The 16,853-nt window shown below is 40.2% G+C and overlaps 1 protein-coding gene across 2 annotated transcripts in view; it reads left to right on the top strand.

Moving 5' to 3' along the window:
* The window catches only part of SEC24A (SEC24 homolog A, COPII coat complex component), a 35,176-nt gene that overhangs the window by 14,859 nt on the left and 3,464 nt on the right, over positions 1-16,853 (top strand). For both annotated transcript variants that reach the window (XM_083428786.1, XM_083428785.1), the window contains exons 4-22: positions 45-122; positions 1,375-1,526; positions 2,049-2,221; positions 2,621-2,723; positions 4,213-4,339; positions 4,622-4,731; positions 6,411-6,523; positions 7,318-7,436; positions 8,114-8,169; positions 9,531-9,737; positions 9,949-10,069; positions 10,422-10,580; positions 12,013-12,186; positions 12,682-12,792; positions 13,181-13,356; positions 14,091-14,228; positions 14,808-14,912; positions 15,061-15,153; positions 16,467-16,570. In XM_083428786.1, the coding sequence (XP_083284912.1) occupies positions 45-122; positions 1,375-1,526; positions 2,049-2,221; positions 2,621-2,723; positions 4,213-4,339; positions 4,622-4,731; positions 6,411-6,523; positions 7,318-7,436; positions 8,114-8,169; positions 9,531-9,737; positions 9,949-10,069; positions 10,422-10,580; positions 12,013-12,186; positions 12,682-12,792; positions 13,181-13,356; positions 14,091-14,228; positions 14,808-14,912; positions 15,061-15,153; positions 16,467-16,570 (2,419 nt within the window). The remainder of the gene's footprint in view (positions 1-44; positions 123-1,374; positions 1,527-2,048; positions 2,222-2,620; positions 2,724-4,212; positions 4,340-4,621; positions 4,732-6,410; positions 6,524-7,317; positions 7,437-8,113; positions 8,170-9,530; positions 9,738-9,948; positions 10,070-10,421; positions 10,581-12,012; positions 12,187-12,681; positions 12,793-13,180; positions 13,357-14,090; positions 14,229-14,807; positions 14,913-15,060; positions 15,154-16,466; positions 16,571-16,853) is intronic.

Raw genomic sequence — 16,853 nt, 5'->3', positions numbered from 1 at the left:
ACTAGATTTAAGCATTTGCTTTTAACAGATGCCTTTCTTGGCAGGTGATCCTGCATCCACTGCCAGTGATGGATTGTTGGTCCAGAACAATTATGATACAATAGAAGGAGGAGGCTTCTTGGGTAAGACATGCTTTCTTCAATTTATCAGCCATTTCATTGCTACTTCATGACAGCAGCTTCCTGCCTCTTCCATTGCTTAAATGTAAATATATGGAGAGTTAACTGTTTCATATCCATGCAATGGTGTGACAGGTAAGCCTTTGGGTGAAAAGATTTATAAGCCTTCTGGGGCAAGAGACTGAAGTCTGTAATAGTTTGGCCTCTGCTCTTTAGCCATGCCTATTTTTTAATGAACACTGTGATGCTTTTTTTTTAAAAAAAACTGTTTTACTTGTTTTATAAAGGTAGAAACTACTGGGCTTGTTTGATTATATTGTAATCAGCCTTGGGATCTTATGCTGGAACGGCAGTAAGAAACATTATGAATACATTTTATTTTAGAAAGTGAACATAACATATGTAGATTATACATTGTATAAAGCTACTGTAAGCCCACTTTAAGTTGAATTACTTCATTTTAATTTTAATAAACTGTAATAATTTAACAGGTAAGATTAATATTCCTGAAAGTATTAAGTCACTCACTGAACTCATGTTATATTGGGCAAGATGATAAAGTCTTGACTACAGGGGGAAATTGCAGATTATAGTTAAGACCACCTAGTGCTGCTTGAGGACATAATTGGTCAAACATAAAGCATGAAGACAAACAGGCAAATGGAACCAGTTGACACTTGCAGAACTACAGTCACTAAGCTGCTGTTGGCAAATCAGGAGCTGAAACATGTTTCCTTTTTCTGATTGGCTAATTAATGAAAACCCTCTGGCCATATACAGTATTCCTAAGACTAGCAAGTTAGAAATGGAAGTACTTTAATGTTAGATTGTAATAATGTTGCTGCTGTATGACCTATCCAAGTGCATGCTGCAATGCAAGCCTTAGGTCTTCTTTAAACCACATATCCTGCAGAGTTGTTCAGTCAGAAAGTGTTTTCACTTCAGTTGCAGCAGTGTATGGGTTGTATTGATTATGGGGAGCTTGTGGCCCTCCAGATGTTGCTGGACTGGGGGGCGGGCGTATCTCATCCTTGATCATTGGCCATACTGACTGGAACTGACGGGAGTTGTAGTCCAACAACATCTGGACTCACAGTTGCAGGTTCCTTATTACTGAGCTAGAGTTTTAAAGAACATGTAAAGTGGTGTGCATATTGGTTGCTATATAGAAAAAAATACGAAGAGAGTTCCACATTGTTACGACTGGAATGTTAGTGTAATTGCTTGCATTTTAATGAGTGCATTCTTCTTTTAGCAACTGCGCACCCCCCTTCTGCTCCTCAGAATCTTAAAACAAACAGACATGTTGGGAGTGCTTATCCCGCCTTGCCACCAGGCTACCAGAATGCATCTCCATCTGCAGGACCAAGAATGCAGTATCCAGGTGGATCACCACAGTTTCCTCAAGTAAATCTTTAAAATCTTACTAAAATGTTAACTATGTAAGCTATCTTGGGAGTTCATTGAGCTGCCTTGAGCACTATTTGTTGGAGGGGGGCACAGAATAAAAATTTAACAAATAAATATATTTACATAAATACATTGCTGACTTTGAAAGTCAGCCTTCTTTATTCCAGAGAGCTTGAGTGAGTCCAATAGACCAACTGAGAATTCTGGGTATATTATTTTTCCACTAGTCTTTTCTGCATTCCTTTCTAATAATCAACAATCAGTCATTGTTGCTTGATATTGTAAAAGAAAATTGTCTGAAATATATGTTCCAAAAATTATTTAAAGCACAAAGAGATCAGATGAGGCCTTTCATTTCCAGTTTGGCTCTTAGTTCAAACAGCATTTTAGGCAAGATCAACATCTACTTAAATGCTCTAGTGCAAGTGGTCTGCAAACATAGCATTCCTCCATCCAGTTGATATGAATGAATTTTAAAGGTGACTCAAACGACTAACCTTGCAATTCTGATTTCATTAGCCTGGCCTGGGAGCAAATTCCTTAGCTGCTTCTATGGGTGGACTGAGCCTTCAACCAGAAGGATTAAGACCTATTAATCTTCTTCAAGACAGAAATATTCTCCCTGCAACCCCTTTGCAAGCACCTATTCCGAACTTGCACGAAGATATCCAGAAGGTCAACTGTAATCCAGAGTAAGGCCAATTTAAAAATTATTTATTTTGAGGGTTGGGGGAAGGAAGACTCTTCACTTTCATATGTCCTGAAGGTGTGTCTGTCTCCTGTTGAGAGCTTAGTCGCTAGCTGGCATGTAGCCTGTGATTGCTTTTCAAGTATGATTAATAGTAAACAGAAGAACACTTCTGTAGATACCCTCTTCAGAGTGTGTCCCTGTGGTTTTCACCTGGGGTATTGTAAACTATATTTAGACTTTGCATTTGTTGGTGGTTGTCACACCGCATAAAACTGAATCTGAGCTTATTGCTTGACTGAAACATTACGTAAGAGAGGGTCATAAGGAAAATTTCTGTCCTGATCAGGAAGGGGTGATGCATGCAATTAATAGTGACTTTCACCGTTTGTCCCTCATGTAGGTTATTCCGATGTACCTTGACTAACATTCCTCAAACTCAGGCCTTACTGAACAAAGCCAAACTTCCTTTGGGGCTCCTGCTTCATCCTTTCAAAGACCTATCGGTATGATACATTATGTAAAACTCTGAGTGATGGGGAGTTGGCTTTCAGAATAAGGCATTCAAATAATCCTCCAAACAATATTTGGAGGATGGAGTGTGAGCGCTGTGCACATGCATTCGCCCCCCCCCATCCCATTTCCTCTGTAGGGCTTGAATCAAATGGTGTGGCCAGTACCTACAAATCGGGATTGCAAACCAGGATAGATCCTTTTATGCAATATCACCCAAAGCGACAGTTCAGTGGTTTGGGTGGCACTGCAGCTTGTGGTTTGGTTCAATACAGAAAGTAAGGAATTAGGCCCTATGTGCAAGGGAAGGAAGGAGTGTGGTCAAAATTCCCCAAACCATTGTTTTAGAAGATCATATGACTGCAGCCAGTATAAATACTTTTGTTAGCCTTGCCCTAGAAAAATAACATTTCCTGCAAGATGACATTTCAGAGCCCCACTTGAAAGGAGCTTTGTTAATGGAGACCTTCCCATTCTTCAACATCTTATCTGTACCCTTGTGGTAGTAACTTTGTGCATCATTCAGCACTGAAGCCTTCAAAAGCCGTATGGTGTTAGGTTTATTCTTAACAGACATTTCAGTTGCTAATCTTTAAATCAAAGAGTGTATTCAAAATCCGCCTTTCCCTGATTTTTAACCTGCTGTGAATAGGTTGCTGTTTGCAAATAGGTAGAGGGTTTCTAGGCTGGGGAATAACTACTTGATCCTAGTGGGAAATGATTGTGGCATCGGTTGTTATCATTGTAGACAGCCACTCTACCCTGTTTTCTTATAATGGGTTTCCTTTTTATGTAAATGTACATTTGAATGTGACCTTACAGGATTAAGTTTAATACTCCAGTTTAAGAATATGCTGGTAAGGGGACTAGTGGCCAAAACTAAACAGCACTTCCTGATCAAAGGAGGGATTGTGATTGTATCCTGCAAAGTCATTGCACCAGTGGAACAACATCCTCTTGCAATGGAATTTCCCTTCCCTCTCCTCCTCCTCATCTTCCTCCTCCTACAACTGCCCCAGTTTGTTCTGGGGTTTTTCAAACCCTCTGCAACAGTTGGTGGGGGGTAAGGAAGGAGAGGGAATGGAAGTTCTGTGGGACAAGCTAAGTTGTACCATTAGATACAACCCTAGTAGTCCTTCTGCTTCCATTTTACTGCAGCAATAAAATTTGTGCATTGTCACTTAAGATATTTTTTTGCTTGTAAAGCTGGTGATTTAACATAATATGGTGGTCTTGCAAAACCATTTCCCATCCCAGAGCATGATTCATGTATGTCTCAGTGTCTAATAAAACACTGGGCCACAGTTAAAATAATTGTTGTTATCACACATGTGGAAACCCACCTTCAGCTGACAGAGACCCTATTGCTTAGACCATTGTACCATATCTGTTTACATCTGGGCCAGAGGTAGGCACCCAAATTACTCAAGGTGGCTAGTGCATTCCCAACACATGACTTACAAAAGCATTCCTCTTTTCCAGCAATTGCCTGTGGTAACCTCCAGTACGATTGTGAGATGTCGTAGCTGTAGGACATACATCAATCCTTTTGTCAGCTTTCTTGACCAAAGGAGATGGAAGTGCAATTTATGTTACAGAGTGAATGATGGTGAGTTTTCTTTGTCAAATGAGCATAAATCCACTAAAAGCATCAACTGTATTGATATCAGATACCTGCTGTATGTTAATATGCTACCTGATTCCAGTGGGATATAATTGTATCAATTGCTAGCTCTTTCAAGGGTTTAGTGCTTGAGGATGTAACATGTTAGGGGGATAAATTTTATGTGATAACCCTAGGGAATGCTAGGTGTACAACTATATCTAGAATATTCAATCCCTAGAATGCTTGTATCTTGTAGTAAAGCACTATATTTTCCCCCTCTTGCAGTTCCTGAAGAATTTATGTACAATCCTGTGACAAGAGTTTATGGAGAACCTCATAAAAGACCTGAAGTTCAAAATGCCACAATTGAGTTTATGGCTCCTTCTGAATATATGGTGAGGTCCTTTACCCAAGCTAGCTGCCTGCTATAATAACCCAATTAAAAACAGCTTCTGTTTAGTAGAAGACCTTATTCCCTTCCCTGTCTTATACCTGCAAAGCAGGGCTTTCAAAGTGACTACCCCGTTCTGTGGAATAGCATCCCTGTTGAGGTACAACAGGTGTCCACTATCTGTACTTTGGGAGTCAACTGAAGACCTTTTTGATATGACAGCCTTTTCCTGATGGATGAAGAGGTGACTGCCTTGGGTTTAAAAACAAATCAAGGGAACACCTGTCTTCAGGGGGGTGGGTGGGGGTTGTATTTTTTTAATTAAAAAATAGCTGTTTTTATGGTATGCATGTAAATCATCTGGCAAAAGATGTAAAATGCAATTTATAAATAATAAAAATATAAAAGTAAATCAAGGTAAGTGTACTGCTTTAGGAAAAAGTTGCTATCTTAGTATAGTTCTCATTATGATTATATTGCACTGTATTAGTCTAGGATATTGGCTGTGATCCACACAGTGCCAAGCATAAGCATAAGTGCTTATGTTTTCAGTAATGAGGGATTACCCATTTTTCTTTGACTATAGCATTCACACCATGTTGAATGCTGTTCCCTGGTGGTGTCCTTGCCATCAGGAACGGCTCCCCCCATCCGTGTGTGTGTGTGTGTGTGTGCAGAAGGCAGCACAGATAAGCCCTGGAGGACATGCAGCACACCAAATCTATCCCATGGATGCTGCCATTGAATATAGCTTTTTTTGTAAAATTGCAAGCCTATTGCCTATAAATGCAATAGACTGGCTGTATTTACTCTGTTAAACTTCCATGATAGATTTGTAACCCATAAGTGTATCTGGCTTGGTTATCAGGCATAGCCTTTCTCTGTCTTAATATGACACCCAGAAAAGGAATGAAAATCCTCTCAAATAAAGATGTTCATTTTTAGTAGAGAAAACACCTAAGACACCCCAACATTACATATTTTAAAATGCTTCCAGACCACCCTTCAGCAGTTGAGATACCAGGGTGTCATACAAAGACAAATAAAGCAAATTCATTATAATGCAATGAAGGATAAAACAACATATTTGTACATAAAAACAATGGCAAGCAGAACAGGTTGGATACTAATCAACTTTAAAACTTCACAAAGCTTCGGTAAATGTGTATTGACTCTGACATTCCAGAGATCTGGTGCCACAACAGGGAAGGCTCTGTCCTTCATTGTCACATAATGAACTTAACCCAGTGATGAGTCAGGAAGACAAGCCATGTGTATTGTGCCTTCCAAGGAAAAGATGATCCATAATATATTTTTTTCAAAGAACAACTGCTTGTTGTTCCTTGATACTAGCCTCAGAATTTCAAAACATATTTGAAACCTTGGACATGATTGGGACAGGACATGGGATAATATTGGATGTCAGCACAAATAGCTATAGCTGAGTATTCCAAATGTGTGAGAAATTTGGTTTCCTCTCCCACATTCCATTCCTGGGAAATATATTTCAATTGATGGATGAAAACACACAATGCCTGGTTGTTCTCAGTTTGGTCCCCCCCCCCTCCTCCAGCAAAAACCTACCTTTTCCAATTGTGCTTCTAATTTTAATTTAAAATCAATTAGGAGTAGTGTTGTGACAAGGTTTAGAAATTTAAACTAAGGTAACTGTTTCTTTTTCAGCTACGTCCACCTCAGCCTCCTGTGTACCTCTTTGTGTTTGATGTGTCACATAATGCAATAGAAACAGGATACTTGAACACTGTATGCAAGACCGTGTTGGACAATCTAGATTTGTAAGTCCTGCACATCTTTTCACTCTGTCCATATAGGTTTTAATGTTCATGTCATTGTCACGTTTGGTCCAATCCTTTCATGTGCCAAACCTGGGGGAAAATCAATTGATGTTATTTCAAGCTGCCATTTTCATAATATGCACCCTACGCACTTACTGTGAATTTCAGGTACCAAATTTGTATTCATCACCGAAACAATTTACATTCTCAAGCTCATTGTATTAAAACCCCCAATTTGCTGCACTGTATTTCTTTTCATTAAAGCAACTAAAGGACTTTAGTTTCTTGTAGTACTGTATGGGATTTCAAAAGAATATATTCAAGAAGCACATTCACGCAAATAACGAATGCAGGTACTTCGTAGAGGCATTCTGATTAGGAACATTGTGCTTTTGTATTGTTTTTTCAGTAAACAAATGTAAATATATTGGTGTAACAGATGAAATCTTTATAGAACCTACAATGCATTTCAGATATGCTTGGAATAACCCTAACCTAGATCCAACCCATTCCAATTTTTTTCTCCTTGCAAGATTATTTTTCCTTAACATGGAGCCTTGGATGGTGATATGTTTTTGTTACCTTAATAAAATCAGCATAAGGTTTTAATCTATTACATTGAATGCTGCTACCCTGAATGACATTTTGATAGCTGTTTGCAACAAAAATAAAGCATTAAGCAAAGGGTAATGCATTACAAGCATTTATTCCCAAAGAAAATACATCTATCTGACATGAATGTGCACCTAGGGTCTTATTAAACATGATACCAAGTTTCTCTGTTTAATTTTCAGACTTCCAGGAAACACTAGAACAAAAATAGGCTTTATAACATTTGACAGCACAATCCATTTCTATAGCCTTCAGGAAGGTCTCTCTCAGCCCCAGATGTTGATAGTTTCAGATATTGAAGGTAAGTAGAAATAATCTGTAGCATTAGATTTATGAAGTATGCTTTGTGATTCCTAGAATCAGAACTGGTGTAATAGACTTGCTGCTATAGAGGTGCAGGGAGGCTGCTCATTCACTTGGTTCCTCAGATATTACAGCCCCATTCAGAAGAAAGGGCAACTTTATTGACTCTCTCCTGTCATTTGTCTACCCCAGTAAAAGGAAAATTGAGGCACTGCTGCTTCCTGAAAAGGCTGCCTGAGTCCGCACATGGGACATCCTTGTGCCATTGCCAACTCAGAAGCTGCCTTTTTCAGTATGGGTCAAACCACCTTTTTGACAAGAATGGGATGGAGCACCTCACTTGCCACTCTCAAGGCTTTTGCATCTTCATTTTTATCCACTTCTGTGTTCATTAAACAACTTTTTACCTGGGCTTTCTAATTATTGGGGGTCATTCATTCCTCTTGGAAGGGACATCAAAGTTGTTGGTCTTACCTTTGACTGGAGAATGGGTTAACTGTTTCCTGCTGACATACAAGAATGGAACTTTGCAGTAAAACCAACTTTTCATTTTCTTGCAGAGGTGCCTTTTTTTTTGTTTAATGCATTTTGTAGATGTGGGGAATATTTAAGAATACTTCTTAAACAGTCAAACTGATTCAGAGAGCTTTCATTGCATTTTTGTTTTTCTTGCAGAAGTGTTTATCCCAATGCCGGAAAACCTACTAGTAAACTTAAATGAAAGTAAAGAGGTAAGATTAGTACTATACAGTCATTATGCAAGTATATGTTTAAAACAGATGTCATTTAACTCTGTCCTTTTGATCATTTCCCCCTAGCCCTTATAAGGCTATGAGCTAAAGTTTTTTGCCCACTCCAGTTGATTGGTTGCACAAATATGTACAGTGCAAAGTTCTTTGGCAACTGACTAGGCGACATCTCTTCTAAGAACAGAATGAATGATAAAACCACTAATCTGAATTTGAGGGAGTGGGGGGAGCTGACTTCTGAAACTTTAACAATTATACTTGAACATGTTCAGTTTGAAATCCTTTTAAATCAGTGGTGTCCAATCTGCATCTTCAAAGTAATGTTTTAAAAAAATATTTCCTTTATGCTTCATGTGTATTTGGTATAGATTCCCTCTTTCTAGAAGAAACCAAATATGGTATAAACAGGTGCTTCCCAAATTATCAAATCATGTGGTATTAGTGATTCCCAAAATATCCAAGTCTTCAGTTTTATTAGATTATGCTGCCATATACAGTGGTACCTCGGGTTAAGTACTTAATTTGTTCTGGAGGTCCGTTCTTAACCTGAAACTGTTCTTAACCTGAAGCACCACTTTAGCTAATGGGGCCTCCTGCTGCCGCCATGCCGCTGGAGCATGATTTCTGTTCTCATCCTGAAGCAAAATTCTTAACTTGAGGTACTATTTCTGGGTTAGCGGAGTCTGTAACCTGAAGCGGATGTAACCCGAGCTATCACTGTAGTCTGATAGAAAGCAAAGTTCCATGTGTGCTTGCATGTGAATAGGTAGGATATAATGCATATTACTGGAGTTGCAAGACTGTTTTAAAGCACAGATACTTTGTAATACTAATCAAGAGGACTTTAAATCCTTATGAAAGTGTTTCTGTATGAGATTCCACTTCAGGAATTTAGCATTACTTTTAAGCTCATACCCTTGGTGAACACGCTATAGGCACAATAACTAAGCCCCCCCCCCCCCCACAAAAAAAGAACCCCAAATTCTGTTTATCTAACCGCCCACCTGTGTTGCAGGTATTGAAGCTTCTTTTAGTTTATCTTGAAATTATATTTAGGGAGGCAAGTGTAGTAATGGGCTGGAGATTGGGACCACATTTTTTGACAAGTATGTGAAAGATAGAAAGGACAGTTGATTGAATTTGTGGGCTTATGTTTGATTTTGAAAGAATGTATATCTTGGAAGGGGTTGGGTGGGTTGGGAATCTTCAGAGACCAGTTGCTATAAAATGACAAGGCTTACTATTTGCTAACAAAATGTCTTTTATGAATGCTTCTAATGAAATTTTGAATTCTATGGGAGATACATTTTTTGAATATTCTAATGCTCTTATTTCTCCCTCAGCTAATTCAAGATTTATTGAAAACTTTGCCTCAAATGTTTACTAACTCCCTGGAAACTCAGAGTGCTCTGGGACCTGCACTACAGGCGGCCTTTAAATTGATGTCCCCCACTGGTGGTCGGATTTCTGTCTTCCAGACACAACTTCCAACTGTAGGAGTGGGTGCGCTCAAACCTCGGGAAGAGCCTAACCAAAAAGCTGCTGCAAAGGTTAGCAAAAGCTGCTTTCTATGTATTCTTTAAGTAACCCTCAATTTAACTTGTCTTATTGGCTGCAACTGCATCCCTCAAAACACGCTTTTGAACCCATGCCCAGTCTCTTTTACGGATAAGTTGAGCTACTGCTTCAATCCATGCGAGTTTATGGAGAACAGCAGAAATGTGTATTTTGAAGTTCTATCATTTTGACTTTTTTTACCAGGATATCCATCTTACACCATCTACTGACTTCTATAAAAAGTTGGCCTTGGACTGTTCTGGGCAGCAGGTTGCAGTTGACCTGTTCCTTCTTAGCGGGCAGTACTCTGACTTGGCTTCATTAGGTAAGTAAGATATTTTCACATTTGTGCTTTCTGATGTCTCATTGTAAAAAGGAAAAGAAATCAGCACGATAGTTTTAACAATACGTTTTAAATAGTAAAAACTGAATCTTAATGGTGGGTTTCATTTGGAGTATAGGAAGTTAAATTTTAATACAATAAGCTGAATGCGCACAAGTTAAATGTGCATAAGCTTTGGGCTTACTGTAACATTTCTACAATATTTTAAAATACCCTGGCACATACTTTCTCCCAATACTGTTAGTGCATCTCCCAATACTATCAATGTTAGACTGTATTTATTGTGTTGACTGTAGTTTGTTCCTTCAATTTATCCTTGGATCTTTATTTTTAGGTTGTATATCGAGGTATTCAGCTGGTAGTGTCTATTACTACCAATCTTACCATCAACAACACAATCCTCTTCTGGTGGAGAAACTACAGAAAGAGCTGAAACGATACTTGACTCGGAAGATTGGTTTTGAGGCTGTCATGCGGATTAGGTGTACAAAAGGTCAGACAATTTAATTTGCTAATGTTAAGCAAAGCAGTGCTTCCATAAGTGCCCAAATAAGTAATTGGCAGAAGCGCACATGCAAATATTTAAAAGCTTAGCATCGTGAATTTAGAATACTTAGAACAGTGAACATGCATCTGTGAATGTATTAGATTCTCCCAGTGTGTTGTGATCCAGTGGTCCAGAATACTGGGTGGTTGTTCTCTGTGTCGACGAGTAGGCCAGGCTGTTTTCAAAAAGAACTGACTTGGATGAGTTGAATTTGGAGTCAGGAAGCAGTTCCCACGTCCCTAGAGCTGGATTTCTGCTTCTTCAGTTTTAATGGCTACAGGTCTTTAAATCTTTCCTTATACAAAAAATAACACCTTTGTCCATTTGTTATTTACTTTTAAAAATAAATAAAACAAAACTAAAGAGAATATTCTTGAACTAACTAGCCTTGAGAAAGGTAAATGTTTGTTTGTGTGATCTTGCCCTAGATTTACATATAGAGTCTACCAAGTCTAGTTAAAAATAACCTTCAGACAGTTCTGCCAGTGGAAAAATTCGTTAATAAAGTGAGACCATTTGTTAATAAAGTGAGTGTTAATCTGTAAATCAAGATCAGGTGAAATAGTAATGGAGTTGCTTCTCTGTCTTTTATTTTGAGAGCATTATTTTATTTTCCCTAGTCCCCCTTACAGGACCTGACCGACTCCCTGTGATAATGCAAGTGTTAATACATGTGTGTAATTATTCCTTAAGATATTGTGCTACTTATCTGTTTAGTCACTGAGACTGAGACTTTGAGACATTGGCTTGGTCCAAAGAGCCCTCTGCATGTGCCAAAATAGCTTCCACATCAGCACAGGAGGATTGTTGCCCTTTGCACTTACATTAAATATTTCTCTAATAAAGCTTTCCAGCAATGCGAGAGTTTGTACAGTGGTACCTCAGGTTACAAATGCTTTGGGTTACAAACTCCACTAACCTGGTGGTAGTACCTTGGGTTGAGAACTTTGTCCCAGGATGAGAACAGAAGTTGAGGTGCAGTGGCGGTGGGAGGCCCCATTAGCGAAAGCGCGCCTCAGGTTAAGAACTGTTTCGGATTAAGAACAGACCTCTGGAACGAATTAAGTTTGTAACCCGAGGTACCATTGTAGTGGAAATGGGTGCTAGACAGCGTCAGTATGTCCATGGAATATCACATATGGCCCTTTGGATCTCAGACATTACATTATACAAATTCTCTGAATAGAGGACACCCAGTAAATAGGTGTTTAGTGGCACTGCCTAAGGCTGGTCTGATGCTGGAGAACTGGATAAATTACTGAACTTCAGCAGCTTTCAGACGTGCTTATGACTTTCTTTGCAAGGAGACAATGCAGTCAAAGTGATGTGCAAGATTTGAGTTGAAATAGTATTCCTGAAACACTTTTCTCTTCCATAGGCCTTTCGATTCATACCTTCCATGGCAACTTCTTTGTACGGTCAACAGATCTGTTGTCTTTACCCAATGTGAACCCTGATGCAGGATATGCTGTACAGATGTCAGTAGAGGAGAATCTCACAGACATGCAGGTTGTCTGCTTCCAGTCAGCTCTCCTCTATACATCTAGTAAAGGTAAGGATGTCATGGCATCAGTTGCCACTAGTAGTATCTGCTACAAAATATATACATGCTTGTGGATCTACATTTTTTGTGAAGATAAGATTAATTGGTCTTGAGTCCTCATAGATCTGACTAATTGGCACACACTAGCTTGTTTGTAGAATGCACATTGTTAAACAGAATGACTGTTTAAACTGAAGATGGACAATTGTAGCAATTACAATTCTATGATTCTGTGTTGAGATTCCTGCATTGCAGGGGGTTGGACTAGGTGATGCTCGGAGTCCCTTCCAAATCTACAATTCTATGATTTTTCTTCTAAAGAGTCCCTGGTGGAAGTTTGGTTGAAAAACTGCAACCTGTGTTTGACTTATTTGAATAACTACATTAAGGCGGGGGGGGGGGACTATTAATTATAATGTTGGGCTACATCTGCGAAGGTTTCTGAAGCATCACCTGGACACATTTGTTAGATGCAGCTCTGATGTTATGGATTTCCCTGTACAGGTGAAAGGAGGATTCGTGTTCACACTTTGTGCTTACCAGTCGTTAGCCAGCTGAGTGATGTTTATTTGGGAGCTGACGTGCAAGCAATTATCGGGCTGCTAGCCAATATGGGTAAGTGCTTTGGTTGTTTTTTGAATGTAAGGTATTTGTAGTTTTGAATAATAATGTCTGAACAATTATTATTTTATTACCACCATATTGCTCTTGAGATACTCAAGGTGGTGGTGAATGTTTTTGGTTTGTATTGACATAGAATGCATAGCATTCTGCTATAGCTGTGTGGGTTCAAGTGACTGGAACAATGACCCACTGTGTGAAGGGCTGACATTCTGCCATCTCTGGTTTGCATTCTTCCTAGCTTTGTGTGTGTGTGTGTGTGTGTGAGAGAGAGAGAGAGAGAGAGAGAGAGAGAGAGAGAGTCTTAAGCAACTGTAGAACTATAGATCATCAAGAACACCTAACTTAATAGCCAAAATCAGTATGTACTTTTTTTCTTTAGCTGTTGACCGGTCAGTTACTGCTAGCCTGAGTGATGCTCGAGATGCACTGGTGAATGCTGTAATAGATTCCCTGTCTGCGTACCGGTCCTCTGTCCTAACCATTCAGCAGCCTGGACTCATGGCTCCGATTTCATTACGTCTCTTCCCATTGTATGTCTTGGCTCTCTTAAAGCAGGTAAGGACAAACGTGAAATTGAAAACATAATATCCAGGATATGAAGGTCCTGAGATGTGCACCAAAATACATGGAAACACTGGCTTTTGCCATTTCCTCTGTCCACTGCAGCTCCTGTGTGTTTTCAGTGTTCCATTTTGGCTTCCCTGAAACTTTACAAGTTGTGGTTAAAGCTTTTTGACAGCAGGTTATGATAGGAAGTTGTTCCTCAAGTCCTGATGTGTGAGGAGAAACTGGCCCTCTGGATTTAGACTAGTGTTTGTTGCTGTTGCACTTTCAAATTTATTAACTGTATTTAAATCAGACTGTATCAAACACAACATGAATTTTATACAAACAAATAAGCAGAACACAGATTTGCCAGCAAAGTTGTCCTATTCACTGCAAATACCTCTTCACGCACAACAGACTGCTTCTCCCTGTGTCCCCCTGCCTCCCTAAATCTATTCCAGGGGTTTTCCCCAATCCTCTGGAGCAGATGGGTTTATGTGTGTGAGGAGAAAAAGTCTCATTGCACAGGTGCTAACAGAACAATTTTGTTGGATATGCTGAAACACTAGATTCTGAGTGCAGGCTTGCCTGCAACCCATAGCTCTTGGTGTGTTGCCCTCTGAGATGTCCTTTCATCTTCCTCTCTTACATATATTACCAAATGGGATATAAATTGTATGCTATGCTGTGTATGTTTACTTCCTGAGTAATGGATGTGGTAACGATGCTACTTTTATTCACAGAAAGCATTCCAAACCGGGACAAACATACGTTTAGATGATCGCATCTTTACCATGTGTCAAGTGAAGAACCAACCTTTAGTGTACCTCATGCTTATGATGCATCCTAATTTATACCGAATTGACAATCTCACAGACGAGGTATGATCATTTTTCTCTAAATTGTGCCTGTAAACACCACCTCTTAGGCCTCGATAAGGTTTTGCCATGATTAAGGTTAATCATAGGTAAATGTAAAGGGACCCCTGACCATTAGGTCCAGTCATGGACAACTCTGGGGTTGCGGTCCTCATCTCGCTTTATTGGCCGAGGGGGCCGGCGTACAGCTTCCGGGTCCTGTGGTCAGCATGACTAAGCCGCTTCTGGCAAACCAGAGCAGTGCACAGAAACGCTGTTTACCTTCCCGCCGGAGCGGTACCTATTTATCTACTTGCACTTTGATGTGCTTTCGAACTGCTAGGTTGGCAGGAGCAGGGACCAAGTAACAGGAGCTCACCCCGTCACGGGGATTCAAACCGCCGACCTTCTGATTGGCAAGCCCTAGGCTCTTTGGTTTAACCCACAGCACCACCCGCGTCCCTTAAGGTTAATCATACTGAAGGGTAAAATGCAGTTGGAACATACGGGTCGGTACACGCTAAAGGTCTTTATTCCTATTGTTAGTCAAGATCTGACCTGTAACCTCTTCATTTCTTATCCCTTATATGCATATTTCTTTAGGGAGCCCTCAACGTCAATGACAAAACAATACCTCAGCCTCCCATTCTCCAGCTGTCTGTGGAGAAGATAAATAGAGATGGTGCCTACCTTATGGATGCTGGCTCTGTAAGTTACATTCTGCTAATATTCGTATTGTGTGCAAAATGTGGCTCATTCTCTTTGAAGCTTCATAGCTGTCATTTGCCAGAAAGTGTATGAGAGGGGTAAAATGCACAGAGTAATGTTTTCTGGTTATCCATGTCTGTCTTTACAGGTGATGTTTTTGTGGGTTGGAAAGAATTGTGGACAGAACTTTATCAGCCGTGTCCTTGGAGTTCCACACTATGCATCAATACCACACAATATGGTAAGAATGTACAGGCAACTCCCACCTCGCAAAACTGTGCACAAGGGTGCACAGTGTCAAAAGGGTGCGGGGGCAGAACAGGGTCAGAATGGACTTCTGCACATCCCAGAATGGAACCCCCACGTAAGCGAAGATTCCTCTGTAATTCAGAAGAACTTCTGGCTCCTTAGAGCTACATGAAAAAGTTAAGCTACACAATTAAAATTTCTGCTGTGCAAACTGCAGTATTTTTAAGGATTGGCTTACAGGCAGCTCACTTCACCTGTTCTAATCTTTAGATATCTCTCACAAGTGCCTGAATTTATGGGCAGCATTCAGGGAAATAGTTGCACTAGTGCAGAGGGATGTCTTTCCTCTAGGATTCCTTCAAAACGGCTCCTGAGAGTCGAGAAAGCCCCCAGAGCAGATTTAAGAGTTGTGCAGGCAGAGGAGAAGGGGAGATGGTTCCATTGCATGAGGAAAAACCCTTACACTGATATAATGATGCTCTTAACACAGTGTTGAATACACCCTGTATCTCCTTATTTAGGGGAACAAAAATGTTTCCTCAAAGATTTTCCACTATGTAGGCCTGAGGGTGGGGACTGTGTGAGCTGCCATCATTTTTAAGGCTGTTTGCAAGTGGATGGTACAGAAATTGCTGGCATAGGCACTTAAGAGGCAAGTCCCTTTGACGTTGTCACATAATGTCACAATGGTGTCAGGTGATTGAGGAATCCACTTCCAGTCCTGAAGGAGACATCTGGGATAGGATCCAATGGAGTGCAAGCAGGTGTGCACTGCAGCTTTCCCCTCTCCTCCTGTCCCATGCACTCCAAAACATGCGCTGGAGAGTTGGAGGAGCTTCCAGGGGGTGGGGGTGGGAATCCTGTTGCACAAGCAATTTTCTATTGCACATGCAAGTGATCCCATTGAATGCCTCTTTGTTTAAGTATACACATTGTTCACTACCAATTAGCCAGGAGTTGAAGTTAAAGAATGGTGCAGAGAGTGAATCCTACTGCTGGCTAAATCTAAATCTAATCCTACTGCTGACTAAGTTTCAGAAGGGCTGCTCTTGCACCATGGTTCATTGATAGTGGGTTGCTGACAGACTGCTAATGGCATTTTGTACAATGCAGTTTTACTTGAGCAGCAGTGCCTGAAAAAATGCAGTGGGAACAGTTTTTGCCGCCTTCAAATAAATGAGGGTTATGCATATTCTTGCAGGTATATGGGGGCCAATGTCAACCTGATTATATCTGAATATATATAACCTGAATACTTTAGATATTATTTTTGATTGGCATTCACAGTAGCTCTTTTTATGACAGACACAACTTCCAGAACTTGATACGGCTGAGTCTTCTAGAATGCTTGCTTTTATCTCTTGGCTGAGGGAGCAAAGGCCCTTCTTTCCTATATTGTATATTTTAAGGTAAGTGGCATTTTTATATGAGAAGGCTACATCAGCATACAGACCTGGTAGCCGTGCAGCTTGCTGCTCACCTGGGACAGGTGGCAACTGGCTCTCTGCAGACAGCTTAGTTACAAACTTCCTCTGTTGCATGCCCCCCGTCTATTAAAAAGGGGAACATTCTCTGCTTGCTTCTGGCAGATATAGAGTGGGACCACATTCAATGAAAGTAAAAAGGGGTAGCAACACTGATCTTTGGCAGCATATGGGGAGTGTTAAGGGATGTACAAATGGAGGGATGCTC

This window comes from Podarcis tiliguerta (genome assembly GCF_965153285.1).
Source record: "Podarcis tiliguerta genome assembly, chromosome: 2".
NCBI classification, from domain to species: domain Eukaryota; kingdom Metazoa; phylum Chordata; class Lepidosauria; order Squamata; family Lacertidae; genus Podarcis; species Podarcis tiliguerta.
The sequence above is the reverse complement of the archived record's forward strand: the minus strand, read 5'-3'. Positions and strand labels throughout refer to the sequence as shown.